Below are 22,261 nucleotides of genomic sequence, written 5' to 3'. Positions count from 1 at the left end.
CTGACTTCGGTGTGCCTGACCGGGAGTGTGGAGTGTGTGGGTGTTGTGCTCTGTGGCCCCTGGCTTGTCCAGGGCGCCACACACATATTCTATACCAGGCGCGGAAAATCATAGCGGCATACTGGAAAAACACCGGTTATTATAGAAATGGTTTATCATCTGAATAATATCCTTAGATTGGAGAAATATGTGTACCAGAGAAGAAAGGTCTACAAGATATTTGAGGATATCTGGGCTCCACGGTTAGACGCCCCGAATTTAGCACCACTGACCTTGACATGGACCAGCTCTATTACCAGGTCTAACCTGAGTAGAAGGGATATGGTGTACAAGAAGGGCCTATATACCTGTTTAGGGGCTCATTTTAAAATGTGTGGATACTCTGATTTGTCTGATTCATTGTATGTACTATATAGGTTTGATGTGGGCAACCTTTGTTTCTAATATGCTTTGTATCCAAGTCTTGGCAAACCAATAATTTTTGGCAATGTCATTGTATTCATTGCATTGGTTTCAAAGGGGAGAGGGAGTTAGGGGAGGGATGTGTTTTTGCATTTTGTACTGGTTTATACAAAAAAAGTTTAAGAAAAAAAAAAATATGATTCAAAAAAGTTACAGGGTGACTTGGACAAACTGTGTGTAAATACTCCACCGCCCGCACACATGGCCCCGCTCGGCTCCGCCCACCTCGCACTCCGCCGTCCGCACACATTCTCGGCGGCCGACTGATGTGAGCGATCAGCTGATCGGTCTCATTAGCCGGCCGCCGGGAGATCATCTGTTCGCTCTTAAAAGCTGGCCGGCTATTGTGAACGATCAGCTGATCCTTCTCTCTTTTACAACGGAGTCCGACAATGAATTCTATTCTTGTCATCTGTTGTACAACGCATCAGTCACAAGCGTCAAGCAACGAATGTGACTGATGCAAAACAACGGAAATATGAACCTAGCCTTAAGCGAGTGTCCCCGAGACGTCTTCAGTAGCTTATAGTTTGGTCCAGCCATATTGGCGATACCTCTAGGAGGGAATAGACGTGGGACTGCTTGAGGAGGAGAATGACTTCCAAGGACTGTGATGTGGTGCCAGGCTGGATAGTGAAGGGAAAAAAAGGCCTTATGGAGGTTGGAACGACTAAAATGATTGTGTGCCTAATGATCCTCTGTGGTATTGAAATGTGCAAGAAGATTTGTGTCTGCCATCTTATGTATGTTGTTGTTACCAAGTTAACGTTCAGTAAAGCAATGTTTTTTATGAACTTGTGGTCTCCCTCAATGAACTGTGTACCATCAGGTCCTGGCCAGCCAAAACCACCGGCAACATGCGGCCTGAAAATGCATATACCCTCTGGAGTGAAACCCCACACACCTAGCCAGGACCTACATTTTCATGTAGCGTGCCGGGGTGCGACAGACTATTTCCTCGCCCACGACTACCACCCTGCTCCACGTTACAAGTACATACATGGCCCATACAAAAAAAAAGTATGGTAAAAAGCCGTTTCATGTAAAACTCCCTCAATATGACAAAGGTAGGTTCAATCTACTGAGCAGACAAACCTTCGTTAAAGGTAGGGTGGCGCGTTTTTTTATTTTTGTATTAAAAATAGTGATTATGATATCAAGTATTTTTAATACAAAATTAAAATCACTGCTTATTTAGTTTTTATTTAATTCTAATTTTACTGAAGGCACTGGGGGCTGCTATCTTGGATTTGGTGTTTGTAACGAGTTACTTACCTCCTTTATGGAAGCCCCCTGGGCATAGACTCTGATAGTCGGGCTCTGACCCCATTTAGTAACATTAGAGAAGGCGTCTGCTGTGACCTGGACGCGCCCCCTGGGCTGTACAGATCACAGCAGAGGGAGGAGATCAGCGCTATCATTGTGGAGCTCACAGCGTATGCTATTTGCTCCACTTTACCCCTGTCAACCACCAGGATGTGTGAGTACGGGACGCCGGACCGCCTTCCCTCCCCCCGCGGTTACTGCCTCCAATAACACCCCTTCCCGCCGCTCTACCCAGCCTCGCTCCCCCCCCGCCGCTCCTGGCGTGCATGCAGCAGAGCTGTGTGTTTGTGTGCATGTGCATGCAGAGCATGTGAGTACCGGCGCCCCTCTTCCCACCGCCACCGCTGCTACCGTCTCCAATGCTCCAATGACACCCCCCCACTCTCCTTGCTGCAGTTGCTGCAAGTGTGATGCCCTGGACTAGCCAGGTAGTCACATACATACCAACACACACACCCCCACCCTAGGCAGTTACATCAGCCAAACCAAAAACCCTTGTTGCCTCCCTCTGGGGCCTGATGTCCACACCAGGTGGGGCGGAGCCAGGCGGTTGGCCCCACCCACTGAGGAGTTCACAGGCCTAGAGGCGGGAAAAGTGACAGTTCAGTCTTGGAGGTGAAAGTGAGAGGAGTGAGCACTTGAAGTGTCTGGGTTGGAGCCCAGGCACTGACAGCAAGGTTGGCAGATGGTGGTGGCCGTCTGCAGGAGTTGGTGGAACTCCGCACGCAGAGCCATAAGGATCGGGGTCAGGCGTCGGCCCACCGGTACCGGACCGGGGAACGGAGTGAAGCTAAGCACACAGGCAGGGCCATCGGACCCCGACCAGGCTTGGAGCTGCCGTCAATAGTCAAATCCGAATGTGATAGGAACCGCAGGGGTTTCTCAACTACTAAAGTCCCGATTGAAGGCAACCGTCCACCCAGAGAGGATATACAGCCACCGCCACAGGCTAGAGATCCAAGGGCCAGCGCCTGCGGGCAATACGGGCTCCTACGGCACTTATACGCCGGGGAGCGGACTACCGGTAGGCAACCACAGAAGTAAAGAACATTCTCAAAGGTGCAGGGAAAGACAGCCACCATCAGCCGTCCGGGGAGAGCACAACAACAACACTGCAGCCGGCTGCGGGACCCGTCCATCCGGCCGTTTTGGTTTACCTACGATTCTGTCAGTGATTGTCTGAGTGAGTACACCAGTGCCGTCCGGCACCGCGTCGCACTGTCCCTGCAACCCTGCACCTCACCAACCCTGCCTCCCCCGTTACACCATCGGGCCCCGGGATCACCAACCCCTGCCCACGGAGGGGACAACATCTCAACTGCACCCTACCATCTCTCCCGGGATCCCCGTTACCAGCAGCGGTGGTGCCATTATCACCACGACCCGTGGGTGGCGTCACGAACAATCTCCCTAACCATACTATCCCCATTTCACTCACGGGTGAGGAGTGCTGCTCGAGTCCCAGGGTCCGGTCCACCGCTCGAGCCAACGAACAGCAGCAGCAGAAGCCCCGGACCCGAGCGTGCATGCAGAGCAGTGCGTGATTAATGGCGCCCCTTCCCCCGCCGCTGCTGCTACTGTCTCCAATGACACCCCCCGTGCCGTGTATCTAATCCTCTCCTGTGTGATACTGCCTGCTGAGCTGTATCTAATCATATCCTGTGTGTGATATTGCCTGCTGAGCTGTGTAGCTAATCCTATACCTGTGTGATACTGTCTGTTGAGCTGTGTAGCTAATCCTCTTCTGTGTGATACTGCCTGCTGAGCTGGGTATCTAATCCTGTCTTGTGTGATACTCCTGCTGTCCTTGGTGACACTTCAGATATTTTTGGTCGCCAGCAAAATGGGTCTGCACTGTGATCCTAAATTACATTCTCTGTTATCCCTTGGAAACACCCAGATTGGGAGGGGGAGCTGTGACATCACACACAGGAGAGCAGATTCTGCCCACTTTTACTGCAGCTGTAATCCAGGCTATTTCTACAGTAAGATTTCTGTAGGATTTCAGAAGCTGCTCCCCCTAGTGTTTAACAGTTGAAAATATCAATCTTTTTATTTTTTTTTTTATATTTTGCTCAATTAAAAACAATTAATATCTAAACAAAACATTAAAACATTAATACTTTACATTTTTTCAGTTATTGAAAATTTTTTTTTTTGGACGACACCTTCCCTTTAACAAAAGAACAATAGATCTGTGGGATAGTCTACATCAAGAGTAGTTGCCTTCCCAGGTCACAAAAACGAATGTACTAAAAGGATACTTTAAGACGCCTTTATAAAGAACCGGTCACCAGTTTTTTTTTAGAATCTCAACAAATGCCACAACAATTTGGTTCTGCGCTGTATTTAAATGAGGCTGGTCAGGTTTAATGGGCGTCCTCCTCATGGCATCCGTTTCTCTTCTCTGATTGATGTAGATGATGTAACCTACATCACCAAAATAGCTGAATGAAGTCTCGCGCCTGCCCAGTAGACTCACCAGCTGCACAGATGCATTTTGCTCTTCCCTAGTGTGGGCACAGCATAGGACTTTTATGAACAGGGAGGTGGAACAGACGCTAAAAGGAGGACGCCCATCAGACCGGATAAGCTATAAACCTGCCATTTCCACCGTTCTTATCACACAAGTATAAAATAAATAATACTGAGGAAAAAACAAGACTGAGCACAAGACCTTCACAGCCGTCTAAACATCATAGGGAGATTTCATGACACCTTCTCTCCATCTACCTGATGATCCTGAGGAACATTGGGATCTTCTTGTTTACAGTCCTGTGGGAGAAGAGGATGGGGACATCTCTCTGGTGTTGTCCTCTTACTGGATAGACCTGGAGGAAACACATACAGGGACTGAATTCTTTACATACAAATAATTATAGGCCGTGTATATTTAGTCCTGTCTATTACCTGGTGATGTGAGGGGCTGGGGAACCTCCATCATGACGTCCTTGTACAGATCTTTGTGTCCTTCTAAATACTCCCACTCCTCCATGGAGAAATAGATAGTGATATCCTGACACCTTATAGGAACCTGACACATACAATGATACCGTCACCCCCGATCCCTTCATAGCGTTACTGTATAATGTCCCAGCATTCCCAGCAGTGTCACCTCTCCAGTCAGCAGCTCAATCATCTTGTAGGCGAGTATTAGGATCTTCAGCTCATTGATGTCCTCATGTATCGGGGGGTGAGGTGAAGGCCCCGTGATTGGGCTCAGGGGTCTTCCCCATCCCTCAGACACAGGCACCTGACAGTGCTCACTAGAGGTCTTCTTCACTACTGTGTAATCCTGGTTATGGAGAGACACATTAATAAATCTCATTACAGACATTTCCAGAGTCCTCACCTCTCCAGTTCTGTCCATCTGTTATTCCCATAGATAAGAATGATGTAATGTGACGTCATCAGAATCTCTCACCTCTCCAGTAAGCCGGAAGAGGATCTCTAGGGTGAGGTGTAATATCTTCTCTGCCATCTTGTCCCTGTCCACATCCATCCTTGAAAAGGTCAAAATTGCCTTATCTATAGAAGATCTTCGCTGAGAGGATCCAATATCCGATACTGTATTGTAATAAGACAATTGCTGGAGATAATAAAAGGAAACATATAAGGAGATAGAAGGTGTAGATGTTATATTCTCAGGTTCTAAAAACTGGAATGTCATAAACTCCGGCTACTCGCTGCACTCGTCACTCAGATGTGATAGTAAAGGGGTCTCCGCTTCTCACTCATCTACTCAACTACCGCAATAGGCTAAACTGAGCTAAGTACCCCCTCAGACAATTCACTCATCAAAAAAAAAAAAAAACACGAAAAATAATAAAAATGGTTTTCAGTGAATTTTTTTTTATCAGTTTTAGGAAAAAAGAAAGAGAACATCCTCCATTCTTGATAAAGACAGAGAGCGGACTTCCGGTTCCGGCGTGCGCATGGTCGACAGAGGGTAAGCAGAGCTCCACATTCTGCCCCTGCTCCCCGTGCCTCCTGCGCTAAAAACAAATAAACATACTCCTCATCTGCGGGTGAGACCCTCCGGTGACCTCTCCAGCTTTTATGGAGAGATTTGTGCAGAAGCTCGGGACCAAGGTTACACAATCCCCTAGAGCCCAAAGAAACCTCAGGCATAAGATGGCAGAGGCAGCACAGCACGCAGGCAGAGACGCTCCTGCAGCTTACAGTCTCCCAGCAAACAAAGGGTGTAGGATAACCAGTGTAATGTGACTGAGAGCCAAATGCAATGTAAATCACTGGCAGAAGAGGTTGCAAATAAATTGGCCCCAGAATTAAAGAAATCGCTAGAGCAGACAGTTGCTGAAGCCCTCCAGAAGCTGCAAGCTTCCATCTCACAACAGGCTGCAAGGCTGGACACTGCAGAAACTAGAATCAATGCTGCAGAAAATGAGGTGGACGAACTGAAATCAGAACTTGCAAAAGTTACAAAAGTAAGCCAACAACTACTGGATAAAGTAGAGAATTTAGAAAATAGGTCCAAGGGAAATAATCTGAGGATTATAGGTCTTACAGAATCCATTACCCCGGCACAACTAATGGGGATCTTTGGAGAGGATTTGCCAGCAGCCCTGGGATTGAAAACCCCATTAACCCCTTCACGACCGCGGGCAGTAAAATTACGTCCTATTTTAACGTGACTTAACGACCAGGGACGTATTTTTACTGCCTAAAGTTCATTTGATTGCCGTGGCCATAGCAACGGCTTTCAAATGACGTCCCCTGCTGTTTCTTACAGCAGGGGACCTTTGCTTCACCCCAGTGGTTGGTGGCATCGCCACCCCCCATCGACGATCGATGTGATTGGCTGTTCAAATCTGAACTGCCAACCACATCTTTTGCACTGATTTCGGTAAAAATAATGCTGGAAATAGTGCGATACTGTGAGATCCGGCTATGAGATGCCGTAGCAGGTACAGCAGATCATAGGTGGATCTCAAACATGCCGCCGCCAGCCCCTGCAGCACTGATTGGAGCGACCGTGCTATGATGCGCAATCGCTCCGAATAGTGTGCAGTGGGGAGGTTTGATTTGCTGGTGGCCGCCCTACCCAGGCCTGTGCTGGTCTGGGGACCCTCCCCCAACATGTCTGCAGCGTGCAGCACTGGCTGGTACTAGTGGTACCACGCCACCGCTGCTGCTGCCGCTGCTGTCACGTGGAGCAGGAGCGGTGAGTATTGTGCTCACCTTGCAGCCTCTGCGCGCTCCTGTGATTGCTCCTGCGCGCTCCCGTAATGGCCCCTGCCATCCCGATTTGCCCCCCGACATCCCGATCTGCTCCCCGACATCCCGATCTGCCCCCCGACATCCCGATCTGCCCCCCCGACATCCCAATCTGCCCCCCCGACATCCCGATCTGCCCCCCCGACATCCCGATCTGCCCCCCGACATCCCGATCTGCCCCCCGCCATCCCAATCTGCCCCCCGACATCCCAATCTGCCGGCCTCCCCCGTGATCTCTATTCTGCAGCTCCTCCGGTATCTCCCTCCTCCTCTGCTCTCCCCCTCTGCTCTCCCTCTCCCCCTCTGCTGTCCCCCCGACGTCCCCTTACCTGTCTTCACCGGAGGGGTCCTCCGAGGTCTTCACTGGCCCGATCACATCTGCCTCCATCGCTGGGTCATTCTGCTGAGCTGTCCAACTTCCTGCCTGCTGCTCCTGTAAAGCTGTTCCTCCTGCTAATCCTCTGGGTACTGTGAGTATAACTTTTTTTTTTCTTTTTTTTCCTCTATCCCCTGTCCATTTTTACACCTCATGCGTCCGTGCGTCCCGCCGAGCGCTGATCAGGGATGCAGATAACGTATCTGCATCCGTGGTCAGTTTTCGGCAGGACAAAAAGCATCAGAAATACGGAAAAAAAAGTTACGCCAAAAATTGAGCAGGGATGCCGATCCGTTATGTGCATCCCTGATCAGCGCTCGGCGGGACGCACGGACTGATGCGATACAAAAAGCGTCGGGGATACGGAAAAAAAAGTATCGCATCTGTCCGTGCGTCCCGCTGAGCGCGGATCAGCATCCCTGCTCAATTTTTGGCGTGACTTTTTTTTTTCCGTATCCCCAGCGCTTTTTGTATCTCATCCGACCGTGCCACCGTGCACTGCGTCTGTGCGTTTGAAAAGTCAAATGGCGTTCCTTGTCTTCTGAGCCCCGCCATGCACCCAAACAATTGATTTCCACCACATATGAGGTATCTGCGTACTCGGGAAAAATTGCACAATACGTTTTATGGTGCATTTTTTCCTGATACCATTGTAAAAAGAAAAAAAAAAAGCTACCTTGTTGCTGCAAAAATATAAAAAAAAAATTAAAAAAAAAATAAATAATTTTCACAGTTCAACGTTATCAACTTTCAGTGGAGTCCCTGGGGGTACAAGGGGCTCACTAAACATCTAGATAAATTCCTTGAGGGGTCTAGTTCCAAAATGGGGTAATTTGTGGGGGAGCTCCACTGTTTAGGCACCATAGGGGGGGTCTAAAAATGTGACATGGCGTCCGCTAATGATTCCAACCAATTTTGCTGCCAAATGGTGCCCTTCTCTTCTGAGCCACGCCATGCGCCCAACAATTAGTTTCCACCACATGTGAGGTATCTGCGTACTCAGGAGAAATTGCACAATACGTTTTATGGTGCATTTTTTCCTGATACCCTTGTGAAAAAAAAGCTACCTGGTTCAAGTAACAGTTCTGTGGTAAAACAAAAGAAAATTGTATTCATGGCTCAACATTATCAACTTCTGTTCACTAAACATCTAGATAAACTCCTTGAGGGGTCTAGTTTCCAAAATGGGGTCACTTGTGGGGGAGCTCCATTGTTTAGGCACCTCAGGGGGTCTCCAAACGTGACATGGTATCCCCGCTAATGATTCAAACAAATTTTGCTGTCAAATGGTGCTCCTTCTCTTCTGAGCCCCGCCATGCGCCCAAACAATTACTTTCCACCACATATGAGGTATCGTCGTACTCAGGAAAAAATGCACTATAAATTTCATGGTGTATTTTTTCCTGATACCCTTGTGGAAAAAAAAGCTACTTAGTTGAAGCAACAGTTTTGTGGTAAAAAAAAAAAAATTCTTTTCACAGCTCAACTTTATAAACTTCTGTGAAGCCCCCAGGTGTTCAAAGTGCTCACCAAACATCTAGAAAAATTATTTGAGGGCTGTAGTTTCCAAAATGGGGTCACTTGTGGGGGAGCTCCATTGTTTAGGCACCTCAGAGGGTCTTCAAACCTGACATGGCGTCCGCTAATGAGTGCAGCTAATTTTGCGTTCAAAAATTCAAATGGCGCTCCTTCCCTTTCGAGCTCTGCCGTGTGCCCAAACATTTGATTTCCACCACATATGAGGTATCTGCGTACTCAGGAGAAAATGGACAATACATTTTATGTTGCATTTTTTCCCGATACCCTTGTGAAAAAAAAGCTACCTAGTTGAAGCAACAGTTTTGTGGTAAAACATTTTTTTTTTCTTTTCACGGCTCAACGTTATAAACTTCTGTGAAGCCCCCAGGTGTTCAAAGTGCTCACCAAACATCTAGAAAAATTATATGAGGGCTCTAGTTTCCAAAATGGGGTCACTTGTGGGGGAGCTCCATTGTTTAGGCACCTCAGGGGGTCTTCAAACCTGACATGGCGTCTGCTAATGAGTGCAGCTAATTTTGCGTTCAAAAATTCAAATGGCGCTCCTTCCCTTTCGAGCTCTGCCGTGTGCCCAAACATTTGGTGTCCACCACATATGAGGTATCTGCGTACTCAGGAGAAAATGGACAATACATTTTATGTTGCATTTTTTCCCGATACCCTTGTGAAAAAAAAAGCTACCTAGTTGAAGCAACAGTTTTGTGGTAAAAAATGTTTTTTCCTTTTCACAGCTCAACGTTATAAACTTCTGTGAAGCCCCCAGGTGTACAAAGTGCTCACCAAACATCTAAAAAAATTATTTGAGGGCTCTAGTTTCCAAAATGTGGTCACTTGTGGGGGAGCTCCATTGTTTAGGCACCTCAGGGGGTCTTCAAACCCGACATGGCGTCCGCTAATGAGTGCAGCTAATTTTGCATTTAAAAATTCAAATGGTGCTCCTTCCCTTTCGACCTCTGCCGTGCACCCAAACAATTGATTTTTACCCCATATGGGGTATCAGCGTACTCAGGAGAAAATGCGCAATAAATTGTAGGGTGCACTTTCTCTTTTCTCCCTTGTGAAAATGAAAATGTTATGGCTAAAGTAACATTTTTGTGTTAAAAAGTAAAATTTTCATTTTTCCTTCCACATTGCTTTGGTTCCTGTGAAGCACCTAAAGGGTTAATAAACTTCTTGGATGTGGTTTTGAGCAGTGTGAGGGGTGCAGTTTTTAGAATGGGGTCACTTTTGGGTATTTTCTGTCACCTCGGCCTCTCAAAGTCAATTCAAACGTGATGTGGTCCGTAAAAAAATTATTTTGTAAATTTTGTTGGAAAAATTAGAAATTGCTGATGAACTTTGACCCCTTCTAACTTCCTAACGAAAAAAAAATTTCTTTCAAAAATTGCGCTGATGTAAAGTAGACAAGTGGGAACTGTTATTTCGTAACTATTTTGTGTGACATATCTCTCAGATTTATGGGCATAAATTTTCAAAGTTTGAAAATTGCGAAATTTTCAAAATTTTCGCACAATTTCCTAAATTTTCACAAATAAATGCAAAAAGTATCGGCCTAAATTTACAACTGACATGAAGTACAATATGTCACTAAAAAACAATGTCAGAATCGCCAGGATCCGTTGAAGCGTTCCAGAGTTATAACCTGTCAAAGTGACACTGGTCAGAATTGCAAAAAATGGCCCGGTCATTAGGGTGTTTTAGTGGCCAGGGGTGAAGGGGTTAAAGATTGAAAGAGCACACAGAGTCGGTCCACCAGCTCAAAAGCAGAATGAGGCCCCTTTAAGACCTAGACCTGCTATTGCACGCTTTTTGGACTTTGCTGACAAGGTCAATGTGCTACAGAAGTACAGGAAAGCAACGGCTCCAATTTTTGTAAGAGTACATAAAATCCTAATATTCAATGATTACTCAGTGGAAGTAACAAAAAAAAGAAGAGCATTCAGCGAGCTCTGTTCAGACATGGTGAAAAAGAAGATAAGATTCACCCTTCAGTTTCCAGCAGTCCTAAAGATTTTCACACCAGGAGGAGGCACGAAAACAGGGGTTGGGCAAAATAATGGAAACACCTAACGTTTTGGCATCATAATCTTCGAACATGTTATAAACATGCAAACCGTGACATATGTTAATGTTTTGTAGTTGATTATTTGTGTTATGTGATATGTGTATGTAAATTAACTGTTTGTTTTGCAGAATTGTAAGAACATTGATGAGAACCTGATATCAATGGCAGACCTCTCGGATTTTCAAAGAGGCCAAATTGTTGGTGCTCGTATGGCAGGTGCTAGTGTAACAGAAAGTGCCCGAATGCTTGGCGTGTCAAGAGGTACTGTCTCAAAAGTAATGACTGCATTTGAAAGAGAAGGAAAAACGTCCACAGCAAAGCACAGGTCCAGTCAGACTTTAGAGACCGTCAGACTCTAAAGTGAATTGTCAGAGAGCATCGCAAGACCACGGCTCCAAAAATTATTGCTGAGCTCAATGAAGACCTACAGAACCCAGTTTCCATGAAAACTGTTCGTCGGGAGCTGCATAAATCTGGATTCCACGGAAGAGCTGCAATTAGAAAACCGCTGCTCTCAATGACAAATGTGTCTATGTGTTTAGAGTTGTGTAGAAACCTCCAGAATTGGTCCCTCGAGCAGTGGAAACGTGATATTCTCAGACGAATCATCGTTTACCCTTTTCCGAATTCCGGCCGAGTGTACGTTTGGAGATAGCCGAAAGAAGCATTACATCCAGACTGCCTTCTCCCAACCGTAAAACATGGCGGAGGTTCTGTGATGATCTGGGGTGCTATTTCGTGGAGATCCGCCGGGCCAATGATATCCCTTCATGGAAGAATTAACAGTCAAGATTATTTAGGCATTTTGGGCGAGCAAGTGCATCCCATGGTTCAAGCACTGTTCCCGAAGGGAACGCCATCTTTCAGGATGATAATGCACCAATTCTTACAGCTAGAATTGTTAAAGCATGGCATGAGGAACATTCTAATGAAGTTGAGCATCTCATCTGGCCCCCACAATTCCCAGGCCTCAACATTATTGAGCATTTATGGTCGATTTTAGAGATTCAAGTTAGACGTCGATTTCCGCCACCATCATCACTCAAAGAACTGGAGGGTGTTTTAATTGCAGAATGGGCTAAAATTCCTTTGGAAACAATTCACACCTTGTATGAATCCATACCTCTGAGAATTGAGGCTGAAATCGCCGCAAAAGGTGGACCTACACCATATTAAACTAACTTTTGTTGATGTTTCCAGGTGTTTCCATTATTTTGTCCAACCCCTGAGATTCGCCCTTCAGTTTCCAGCAGTCCTAAAGATTTTCGCACCAGGAGGAGGCACGAAAACCTTCATGGCGCCAGATCTAGCTGAATATGTGAAAACAACCCTTGAAGCGTCAAGAGGCGACAACCAGGAGGAGACCTGAGAAAAATGCCGGGAAATATAACACCAAAAGACAGGACTAGCGGACGGATGGGAGAGAACGGAGGGACATGGTGTGGACCGAAGAAGGGGAAGGGATGAAGCGGGACATTGGGAGATCGTCCAGTGTAGTATGATTCTCTATATTGCTTTGATCTTCATGCCTCGTCTAATCTTCCTCTTTTTTTTTTTTCTTTCCCTCCCTCTCTCTTTAACATCCAGAATGTAAATGACATGTCGATATATGCTCTCGTATTTCATGACAATTACCAACTATTTTTCCTTTAGAAAGCACTTTGGTAAAAGTATTATTTTGCAAGAATGTAGAATTGTATGGGAGTGGGGGTTGGGGAAAAACAGAAAGGCTGAACAAAAATGAAGGGGAGAATGCGAGCTAAGGGAAAGCCGGTAACTGTATCCCAGAGATACCAATTAGGGGAGACATTTTTGGGACAGGTAAGAGTCCCTTATACATGCACGTAAAAAGGAAGTCCAAGAAATTTACTGTATTTTTCGGATTATAAAACGCGCTTTTCCTCCCAAAAATTTGGAAGGAAAATGAGGGGTGCATCCTAAAATCTGAATATAGCTTACCGGGGGAGCTGTCTGTGCAGGGACTGGATGCGTTCGGGTGGCCGGGTGCCAGTGGCTGCGTGTGGGCGGCCGGGTGCCGGCTGCCTCTCTCTCCTGGAGACTGGCTGCCTCTCTGTGTGGGTGGGTGGCCTGCTGGCTGCCACTCTATGTGTGCTGTCCCAGTGTGTCCACGGTCCCAGTTTCAAATGATGGTGCCGAGAGTTAGCGCATGCGCAGATGGAGCTCTTGGATGAGAGCTCCATCTGCGCACGTGCCGCTCCGAGAGTCAGCGCGTGCGCAGATGGAGCCCTTGGATGAGAGCTCCATCTGCGCATGAGCCGCTCCAGGCGCTATCATTTGAACCCGGACCGCGGACAGACAGGGACACTCACCGCAACAGCCTTCTCCACCACTGACCCACTGTCACTGCTTCCGCCACTGACACGCTGCCTCTACTGACCTGCCGCCGTTACCCCAACTGACCCGCCGCCGCTGCCAGCACAATCTCTGCCTCCTGTGACCCCGTTTCAGCACTGCTGCCCCCCTCCGTTAAGACAACACCGGAGTATAAGACGGACCCCATTTTTATTTTTTTTTACCTTTATTATTTTATCTCTAAATTTGGGGTGCGTCTTATAAAACGAAAAATACGGTACATCTTACTGTTGGTTAGAGCAGGGTTAGGGGTATTAAAAAGTTAAATAGCTAAGTTTTGAATAGCTAAAAGTTCCATGTAAATAAAGTTTACAGGGGTTCAGGTACAAATACTCGCAATGAAAATTATAACTCGGAACGTAAAGGTGATACAATCTCCCCTAAAGAGAATGATGGTGCTGAGGCATTTAAAAAAGACTCAAACCAGTCATAGTCGTGCTACAGGAGATGTATCTAACAACAAAAGACTTTGAGAGGAGGAAGAAAATGTGGGTGGGACAGGTTCTGGTTCTCTGTCACAGAATAGGAAAGCGGGAGTACTAATTTGAATTCACAAAGAGGCCAAATGCAGCATAGTTGAGTACGAGAATGACAAAGAAGGCAGATGGCAAAAATTGACTTTGATCCATCTGGGGAGATGGTTAAAATTGTACAACCTTTATGAATCCAATACCAATAATGAAATATTTTTCCAATACCTGGAAAGCCAGATACTACTGGAAAAGGAGATTAGAGTTGTGGTAGGAGGGGACCTTAAGGCTATGTGCGCACTGAGCGTTTTTCGCGGCGTTTTTGGGCTCAAAGCTGCATGACTTTACTTCCCCAGCAAAGTCTATGGCGGACTTTGCACACTACAACATCGCAAGCCGATGATGCGATGCCGAGCGCGATAGTCCCCACCCCCATCGCAGCTGCGATATCTTTGTGATAGCTGCCGTAGCGAACATTATCGCTACGGCAGCTTCACATGCACTCACCTGCCGTGCGACGTCGCTCTGGCCGGCGAACCGCCTCCTTATTAAGGGGGCGGGTCGTGCAGCATCACTGCGACGTCACACGGCAGGCGGCCAATAGGAGCGGAGGGGCGGAGATGAGCGGGATTTAAACATCCCGCCCACCTCTTTCCTTCCGCATAGCCGAGGGGAGCCGCGGTGACGCAGGTAGGAGATGTTCCTCACTCCTGCGACTTCACACACAGCGATGTGTGCTGCCGCAGGAGTGAGGAACAAAATCGGACCATCGCGTCAGCGTAATTATGGAATTTGCCGACGCTACACCGATGATACGATTACGACGATTTTGCGCTCGTTAATCGTATCATCTAGAATTTACACACTACGATGTCGAGAGCGACGCAGGAAGTGCGTCACTTTCAACATGACCCCACCTACATCGCACCTGCGATGTCGTAGTGTGCAAAGTGCCCCTATGACTTTTCATTTTTGTTGTTCGCAAACAACTTTTTTTTTTTCAGCTGCATTTTTGAGCTTAAAAAAAATGGACATGTCAATTCTTTCATGCGTTTTCCCCCCATGCAATGCATTGGAAAATCGCAGAAAAACGCAGCCAAAAATGCACCGAAACGCAGTAAGAACGCATGCGTTTTTACCGTTGCGTTTTTTGTGCGTTTTTGCCACAGGTGCATTTTTGTTAGTTTCTAGCGGCCAAAACCGCACAAAAACGCAGCGTCAAAAAAACGCCTAGTGCGCATATAGCCTAATACAGTAGCCAATACATGGGAGGATAGATCAGGAAAAAACAGATCCAGTGATGTAGAACGTACACATGACAAAATTTTGACACCATTTTTGGAAACTACGAAAATGCTTGATTGTTGGTGTATGCAACATCCTACAGGGAGAGAATATACTCACTTTGCGCAAGTTCATAATAGCTGGTCTAGGAATGACTATTTTTTAGAGTCACAAAACCTAGGGCCAGAAGTGGAGGAGGTTAACATTCAGAACATGGTAATTTCGGATCACTCCCCTGTGGAATTGGTGCTGCAATATGCTCAATCCTATGGAGATTCCCGTCATACATGGCAAAAGAGGAAAATTTCCAAAAGCTTTTAAAGATGTGGTGGTCAGAGTTTACTACAGATAACTAACAACATAAACTAGACAGCCATTTATTATGGGATACAGCCAAAGCGGTTTTGAGAGGTCGGATTAGGGGGTACATGGCAGCGCAAAAGAAAAAACACTTCAGGCTTATGATAAAGCGGCAAAGGAACTTAGAGAGACATATACACAATTCCAACAAACACCAAATACAGCAAACAGAGAGCAGTGGGTGACAGCAAAAATGGATTTTGACCTGTGGCTCGACAGAAAGGAACAGATTAGGGCTCAGAAAGTAAAAGCGCAATTTTTCAGATTTGGATACAAGTCAGGTAAACTATTAGCGAACTTTACGAAAGGAAAGACCCCTATCACGAACATTGGGTGTTTAAGAGATGAATAGGGGCAAAATCATACTGACCCTAATAAAATAAACGGGATTTTAGAGGCTTTTACATGAAACTATATACTCAGGAAAAATGTAAGATAGAGGGAGGAAAGGAGCAACCTTGCCCTGCCAAAAATTTCAGAAGTAGATAGTAAAGTAGATAGTAGATTTTGTAATTGCCTGAAGAAGGAGCCTGTGTGTTCTGAAAGCTTGCTAATATGATTTTTCTGGTTAGCCTATAAAAGGTATCACTCCTAAAATACGGGGGCGTTACCGGTCCCCTTCCTCAAGGACGCCCCCGAAACGCGCGTTGGATCAAGCTTGGAACTCAGGAGCCTACATAGGGGAGGAATCACTGCAGCCCCGCTGAAAATTCTGCGCTCAGGTATCTTTAATAACCCACAATACAGAGACTTGTCTACCTGTCAAAGTGTTAATTTACCCGTGGTAGAATAAGTGGACTATGTCCTTCATTTAAACTTCTTACACGGGAAGGCATTTGTATCCTGGAGTCCCGTGGTTGGTAATTAAACGGTGTCTGCTTTCTAGGAATCCAGGAGCCTGAACAGGAGAAGTTTACAGTGCCCTGCTGTAGACCTGCAATCAGGCACATTTAAAAACCGGCAGCGCAGAAATTCCTTTAGGGTATGTGCGCACTAGGCGTTTTTTTCACGCTGCGTTTTTATGTGCGTTTTTGTCTCAAAAAACGCACCCGCGGCTAAAAAAAACCGCACCCGCGGCTAAAAAAACGCATGCGTTTTTACCGCGATTTGGTGCGTTTTTTTGCTGCGTTTTTGCTCACTGCGTTTTTAATCAGTGCACAATGCCATTAAAGATTGTTGATGAAAAAAAAAAGGTCTGATGTCATTTCCTTCTTCAAAATGTTCATTGTATGCAGGAGAGCAGACAGCTACAGAACTAGTGTATGCAGGAGAGCAGACAGCTGCTGCAGAACTACAAGGCTCAGCATCCTCCATCCAGGACTGTATGCAGTTTTTTGCCCAAAAAAAAAAAAAAATGACATGGGCTTCGCCATATTTTTGTATGCTAGCCGGGTACAGCAGGCAGGTACGGGCTGCCCCCAACCCCCAGCTGCCTATTTGTACCCGGCTGGGAACCAAAAATATAGAGAAGCCCTTTTTTTTTAATTATTTCATGAATTTCATGAAATAATTAAAAAAAAAAAATGACGTGAGCTTCGCCTAATTTTTGAGTCCAGCCGGGTACAACTAGGCAGCTGGGGATTGGAATCCACAGTGCAGGGTGCCCAAGATTTCTGGGCACCCCCACTGCGAATTGCAATCCGCAGCCACCCCAGAAAATGGCGCTTTCATAGAAGCGCCATCTTCTGGCGATGTATCCAACTCTTCAAGCTGCCCTGGTGACGGGTGGCTAAGCTGGGTAATAATGGGGTTAGGGCTAGCTGTATAGCTGGCCCTAAGCCCGAAATTCATGGTGTCACGCCAATATTAGACATGGCCACCATGAATTTCTAGTAAAGTGATGTCTTCCCAGAGAGGAATGTGTTTTGAAAGATTAAATGGTAATTTATATAATTTCCTTAGTGCTTTCCAGGCTCCTCTAGTGTCAGTTAGCAGGCAGCTGAGTTTAATATGTGACCGGAGTTTCTTCGTTTTCAAATGTAATATTGTAATTAGATCTCGGGGTTTTGCTAGTTTTTTTTCCAACTGAGTATTGGAAAAGTACTGAGTGTTGTATATTCAATCTTTGATGTGTCTTGTCAAGGCTCTCGTCATAGGCATTTGCATCCCTCCCTCCTGTTTCAATCGGGTCAATTTATGATATGAAATTCTAGGTCTTTTGCCCTGCCAAATAAATTTGAATGCCTTCTGAATTGTGTTTACATCCGTGTATTTTAAAAGGACTGGAATGGTTTGAATTGGGTAAAGTAGACTCGCAAAACTTATCAAGTGCATACGTCCAAATAGAGATAGCGGCAGGGTTTTCAATCTCTCTAGTTCCCTAATTATTTTTCTATCAATGGAGGGTAATTAAATCTATACATGGCTAAAGAGTATGTGCCAATTTTAAACCCTAAGTATGTGATAAACTGCGTCACCACTTCTATGTTCAAAAATGTCTTTGTTCTCCGCCCTGTGGGTCTTAAGAATAACAGCTGGCATTTATTTATATTTATTTTACAATTTTAAACAGAGACAACAAAACAAGTTTTTTGGAGAATGGAAACAAAAGGGAACTAAAAAATTAGGAGATTTACTAAATCTAGAAGAGGGCAGGGCCTTTAACCGGCAAGAAATGTTGGCCGTATACTCGCTATCTAACAAACAACGCTTTCAGTACAGACAACTGGTGAGCCATTACTCGTCCATAATGAAATGCTGGGGGACACTGGGAATTAGAAACGGATTTGATACCTTGTTAGGTGGAAGAAAGGACCAGATCTCATTGGCGACACTATAGGCCAAAATACGGAGTCAATACTATCAAGGTAAAGAGAACGGAGTGGGGAAAGTGGAACAATAAATTTGAAGTTGAGGGTCTGCAAGAAAAAATACTCAGGGGATGGTTAACTGCGAGAAAAGTGGTGGTTAACGAACAATAGCGAGAAATGCAATTCAACTAATGCACAATGCTATATACGCCTTTGACCTTCGGTACACAAACTCCCCAGTACACTATCTAAGTAGCTGCCCCAAATGCCACCTCCACAAAGAAAACCTGATACATTGCCTATGGGAATGTCCGGTGATAATATATTAAAGTGAAGGGAAGGTTTTGAAAAAACAATTTATATAAATAAACCCTTAAAACATCATTTTATTGGTAAGCTTAAAACATCCACAATACACACAATGTAGAACCTAAAGTGACAGGGTGCAATAGGGACTCATTTAGGGGTAGCCATCGTGGTGTGGGGGCGCCATACTGTATCGTTTGTTTAGGGTGCCGACCCCCGCTTGAGGTAGGGAGTAGTCACGAGACAGGTATTAGGGTTCCCCCCCTTTTTGACGTACTCCCGCCTAATCTCTGTGAAAAGCCATACCCACCTCACCTATCTATCAATGTGAGGTAATTCGGGCACGAGGCAATTTGACATACACGATCCTCTTTTTTATACCTCACTGGCTATCCGCACTCTTGCACTTTATCAGTTTTGAGCACTTTTTCATACCTGCCGTTAGGGTGACTTAGGGCAGGTCAAGGATAGCCGTCGGTGAGTGGGGGCGCCATATCGTGTTTTTAGGGTGCCAACCCCCGCGTGAGGTAGTGGACAGGAGGGAGGCTTACTTTTAGGGTTTTTATTCTTTACCCTCCTCCCTTCTCCACCTGTGCACTTTAGGTTGTACATTGTGTGTATTGTGGATGTTTTAAGCTTACCAATAAAATGATGTTTTAAGGGTTTATTTATATAAATTGTTAATGTCCGGTGATAGCAAAACTTTGGGAGGATACAATCAAATAGATAGACAAGACTTGGGGAATCAAACTCCCAAAAGATCCGTTTCTCTGTTTATTCCATGCCACAAGTTGAGAGGTGAGAGAGGGAAGAGCAGTTTTTCATTCCAAAAGCAGTACACGGTGTTAATACTATCGGTTAAAAAATGCATTTTGCGACTCTGGCTTACAAAACAAGCCAAACTCAATGTAGTAGAGAAAAAAAGGGTTTTCAGCTCACCAGTTTGTTGTAACCTACAATCAACTACTTTTTGTGAACATCTTCCATCCCTCACACATTAGCATTGGTGGCTGTTAAAAATTATATGCAGAAATATTCACAATATTCTATCAGTCTGCAGAATTTCATCTTGGATGCTACATTATTTTTGCTTCAAAATACTTTTTTCAGATTCACAAATAAATTATTTTTACAGAAACTTGGTTGTTCGATGGGGGCTAAGTTTTCCCCATCAGTAGCAATCATCTACATGAATTTTTGGGAGGATAATTACATATATACTGACATGAATCCATTTTTGAGCCATATACATTGTTATATGAGATTTATTGATGATGGTCTTATTTTTTGGAAGGGACAAACAGATCTCATTCCTTATTTCATGGATTATTTAAATAATAATCCCTTCAATGTTTTTTTCACCTATTTGGTAAATTCTGAACAAATTAACTATTTAGACATGACATTGACTGGCTGTGTAAATGATCATCAAATCAAATGCACATTATATCGCAAGGCTGTTGCAGGGAATTCGCTCCTACATGCTGCCAGCATTTCCGTATTTCCGAACATATTTATGACATACGTAACCCCACTTCTAGGAATCTTTCTGGTGCTTCATCCCATTTTGTACATGCCCATTGTGGTGATCTGAGCAATTTTAAAGCGCATGCCCTGAAACACATTATAACCAATAATACGGGTGAAAATCGTATTCAAATGTTACACCAACAAGAAGCCTTTATGATATTATATATGAATACCAGACAAACTGCAGGTTTAAACAAACAGACTGATCTTTGGTATATTTATTAAGTCCAAGGGTATATACTCTTTTGCATATTTAATGTCCTCTATTTTGCATAATTAATTGTTTTGACCATGTCATTTCCTCTTTTTTTTAGCTTTCACAAGACTGTTTATATCGCACTAGTGTGGTTTCTCCTTATGATTATGATTAAAGGCCCAGCATCTGAAACGCGTCAATCATAGGAAATTTTATCCTCACCATGTTTTTTATCTATTAGGAATTAAAGATGTTTTTTTAATCTCTAACAATTTCTGTCTGCATGGACGTTTCGTGCTGGAGCACCTCCTTACTTTGATTGTTTACAAAACAAGCACCAGATATTAAGGAAGTGTTAAATACCATTAAAATGTTGATGCTGATGGATTAATTAGAAGCAGAAGATAGCAAAGAGAAACGTATGTCTAGTTTTTTTTTAAAAAAATGGAAAACATTTACAAAGAAAAACTACTCTCAAAGATAGATTTCTAATTTAATGCAATGTTTTAAAGATACAGCCTGGTATAGCTGGGGAGAACTAGATGGCTCGTTGTGGAGATTGAGGATAGAGAGGTAAAACAAGGAACCCTTATGTTATGGTTATTTTTATGTTTATTGTTTTTGATGTACAAGTTGAAAACGCCAACATGTTTAGTGTTACGACAGAAAAAAGATTTAAAATGGATGAGAATTGTTAAAAAGCTCACAGAGAATGTTTTCATTTCTGTAACTATTTTGTTAATTCATCAAATAAAATGTTTAAAAAAAAGACAGAAAAGGCATCTTCCATATATCTCAAGTAACAGAGAGAGAGAGCAGCCATTATCTGACAGAGAGAGAAATATACAGCTGCCTCCATCTTATCTTATAGGAAAAATATATCTTTGTACTTCATTATCCAGTAGATAGAAAAATAATCAAAATTCAAAGTAATAGAGGAGCAGACCTTTATATAAATTTTGGTTCTGGGCCCAGACTTTACCTGAACCCCATTGGAAATCACTGGGGGGATGGCAGTACTGTGGTAACATTATAATGTGTGTGTGTGGGGGGGGGGGGTGGCGATACTGTGGGAACATTATACTGTGTCTGAGGGATGGCAGTACTGTGGGAACATTATACTGTGTGGGGGGATGGCGGTACTGTGGGAACATTATACTGTGTGTGGGGTGAATAGAGGTACTGTGGGGACATTATACTTTGTGTGTGGGGGAAGGCGGTGCTGTGGGAACATTATACTGTGTGTGGGGGGATGGCTGTACTGAGGGAACATTATACTGCGTGTGGGGGGATGGCGGAACTAAGGGAACATTATACTGTGTGTGGGGGTTGGCAGTACTGTGGGGACATTATACTTGTGGGGGGGGGGAAATGGTGGTACTGTGGGAACATTATTATGTGTGTGGGGGGATGGCGGTACTGTGGGAACATTATACTGTGTGTGGGGGGATGGTGATACTGTGGGAACATTATACTGTGTGTGGGGCTAAGAAAGGAGTGGAAGCATGAGAGCAATTTTTCTTTCCTCACTTCTTGGTGTTCAGAGTTGGGTCGTCTGTATCTTTCAGAGGAAAAGGAACAAAATCTTTCTGATTCTTAGAAAGCGACAAAATAAAAACTAACAACTCACCAAAACAATCCCAGTACTGAAAATATTAATGCCCCAGTAATGGGGAATCTCCACATACCTCCTCCTGCAGAGCCGCACACCTGGATGGTAAATGCTAGAATGTACGGGCTCCTTCCAGGTACGACGTCATTTGTCACATGATAGGGGCGTGTTCAAAATGCAGCCGGATGTTTTGCAGAGGGAATAAACATTATTTTTCTAAGTCCACGTGGTCCTGCAGTTGTTTATAATAGAAGCGGGGGAAGGGGGTAAAACCTCTAGATGGGGGGTGCAGGGGGCCCCCCTTTCATGATTATAGTGGAGAGGAGGAAACATCCCCACGCCCACTAACCTGGAAGGAGGCCATACATTCTAGGCTC

At 44.8% G+C, this 22,261-nt stretch overlaps 1 protein-coding gene across 2 annotated transcripts in view; it reads right to left on the bottom strand.

The window, feature by feature from the left end:
• The window catches only part of LOC142312183 (uncharacterized), a 133,702-nt gene extending 111,660 nt beyond the window's left edge, over positions 1 to 22,042 (bottom strand). For both annotated transcript variants that reach the window (XM_075351084.1, XM_075351082.1), the window contains exons 1-5: positions 21,961 to 22,042; positions 5,213 to 5,377; positions 4,904 to 5,083; positions 4,699 to 4,822; positions 4,522 to 4,619 (exon numbers count right to left, since the gene is read on the bottom strand). In XM_075351084.1, the coding sequence (XP_075207199.1) occupies positions 4,522 to 4,619; positions 4,699 to 4,822; positions 4,904 to 5,083; positions 5,213 to 5,290 (480 nt within the window). In that variant the 5' untranslated portion in view covers positions 5,291 to 5,377; positions 21,961 to 22,042. The remainder of the gene's footprint in view (positions 1 to 4,521; positions 4,620 to 4,698; positions 4,823 to 4,903; positions 5,084 to 5,212; positions 5,378 to 21,960) is intronic.
• Between the last annotated feature and the right edge of the window lie 219 nt (positions 22,043 to 22,261).

Source organism: Anomaloglossus baeobatrachus, chromosome 5 (genome assembly GCF_048569485.1).
Source record: "Anomaloglossus baeobatrachus isolate aAnoBae1 chromosome 5, aAnoBae1.hap1, whole genome shotgun sequence".
NCBI classification, from domain to species: Eukaryota; Metazoa; Chordata; class Amphibia; order Anura; family Aromobatidae; genus Anomaloglossus; species Anomaloglossus baeobatrachus.
Note: the sequence above shows the minus strand (reverse complement) of the source record. Positions and strands in the feature narration are given on the sequence as shown.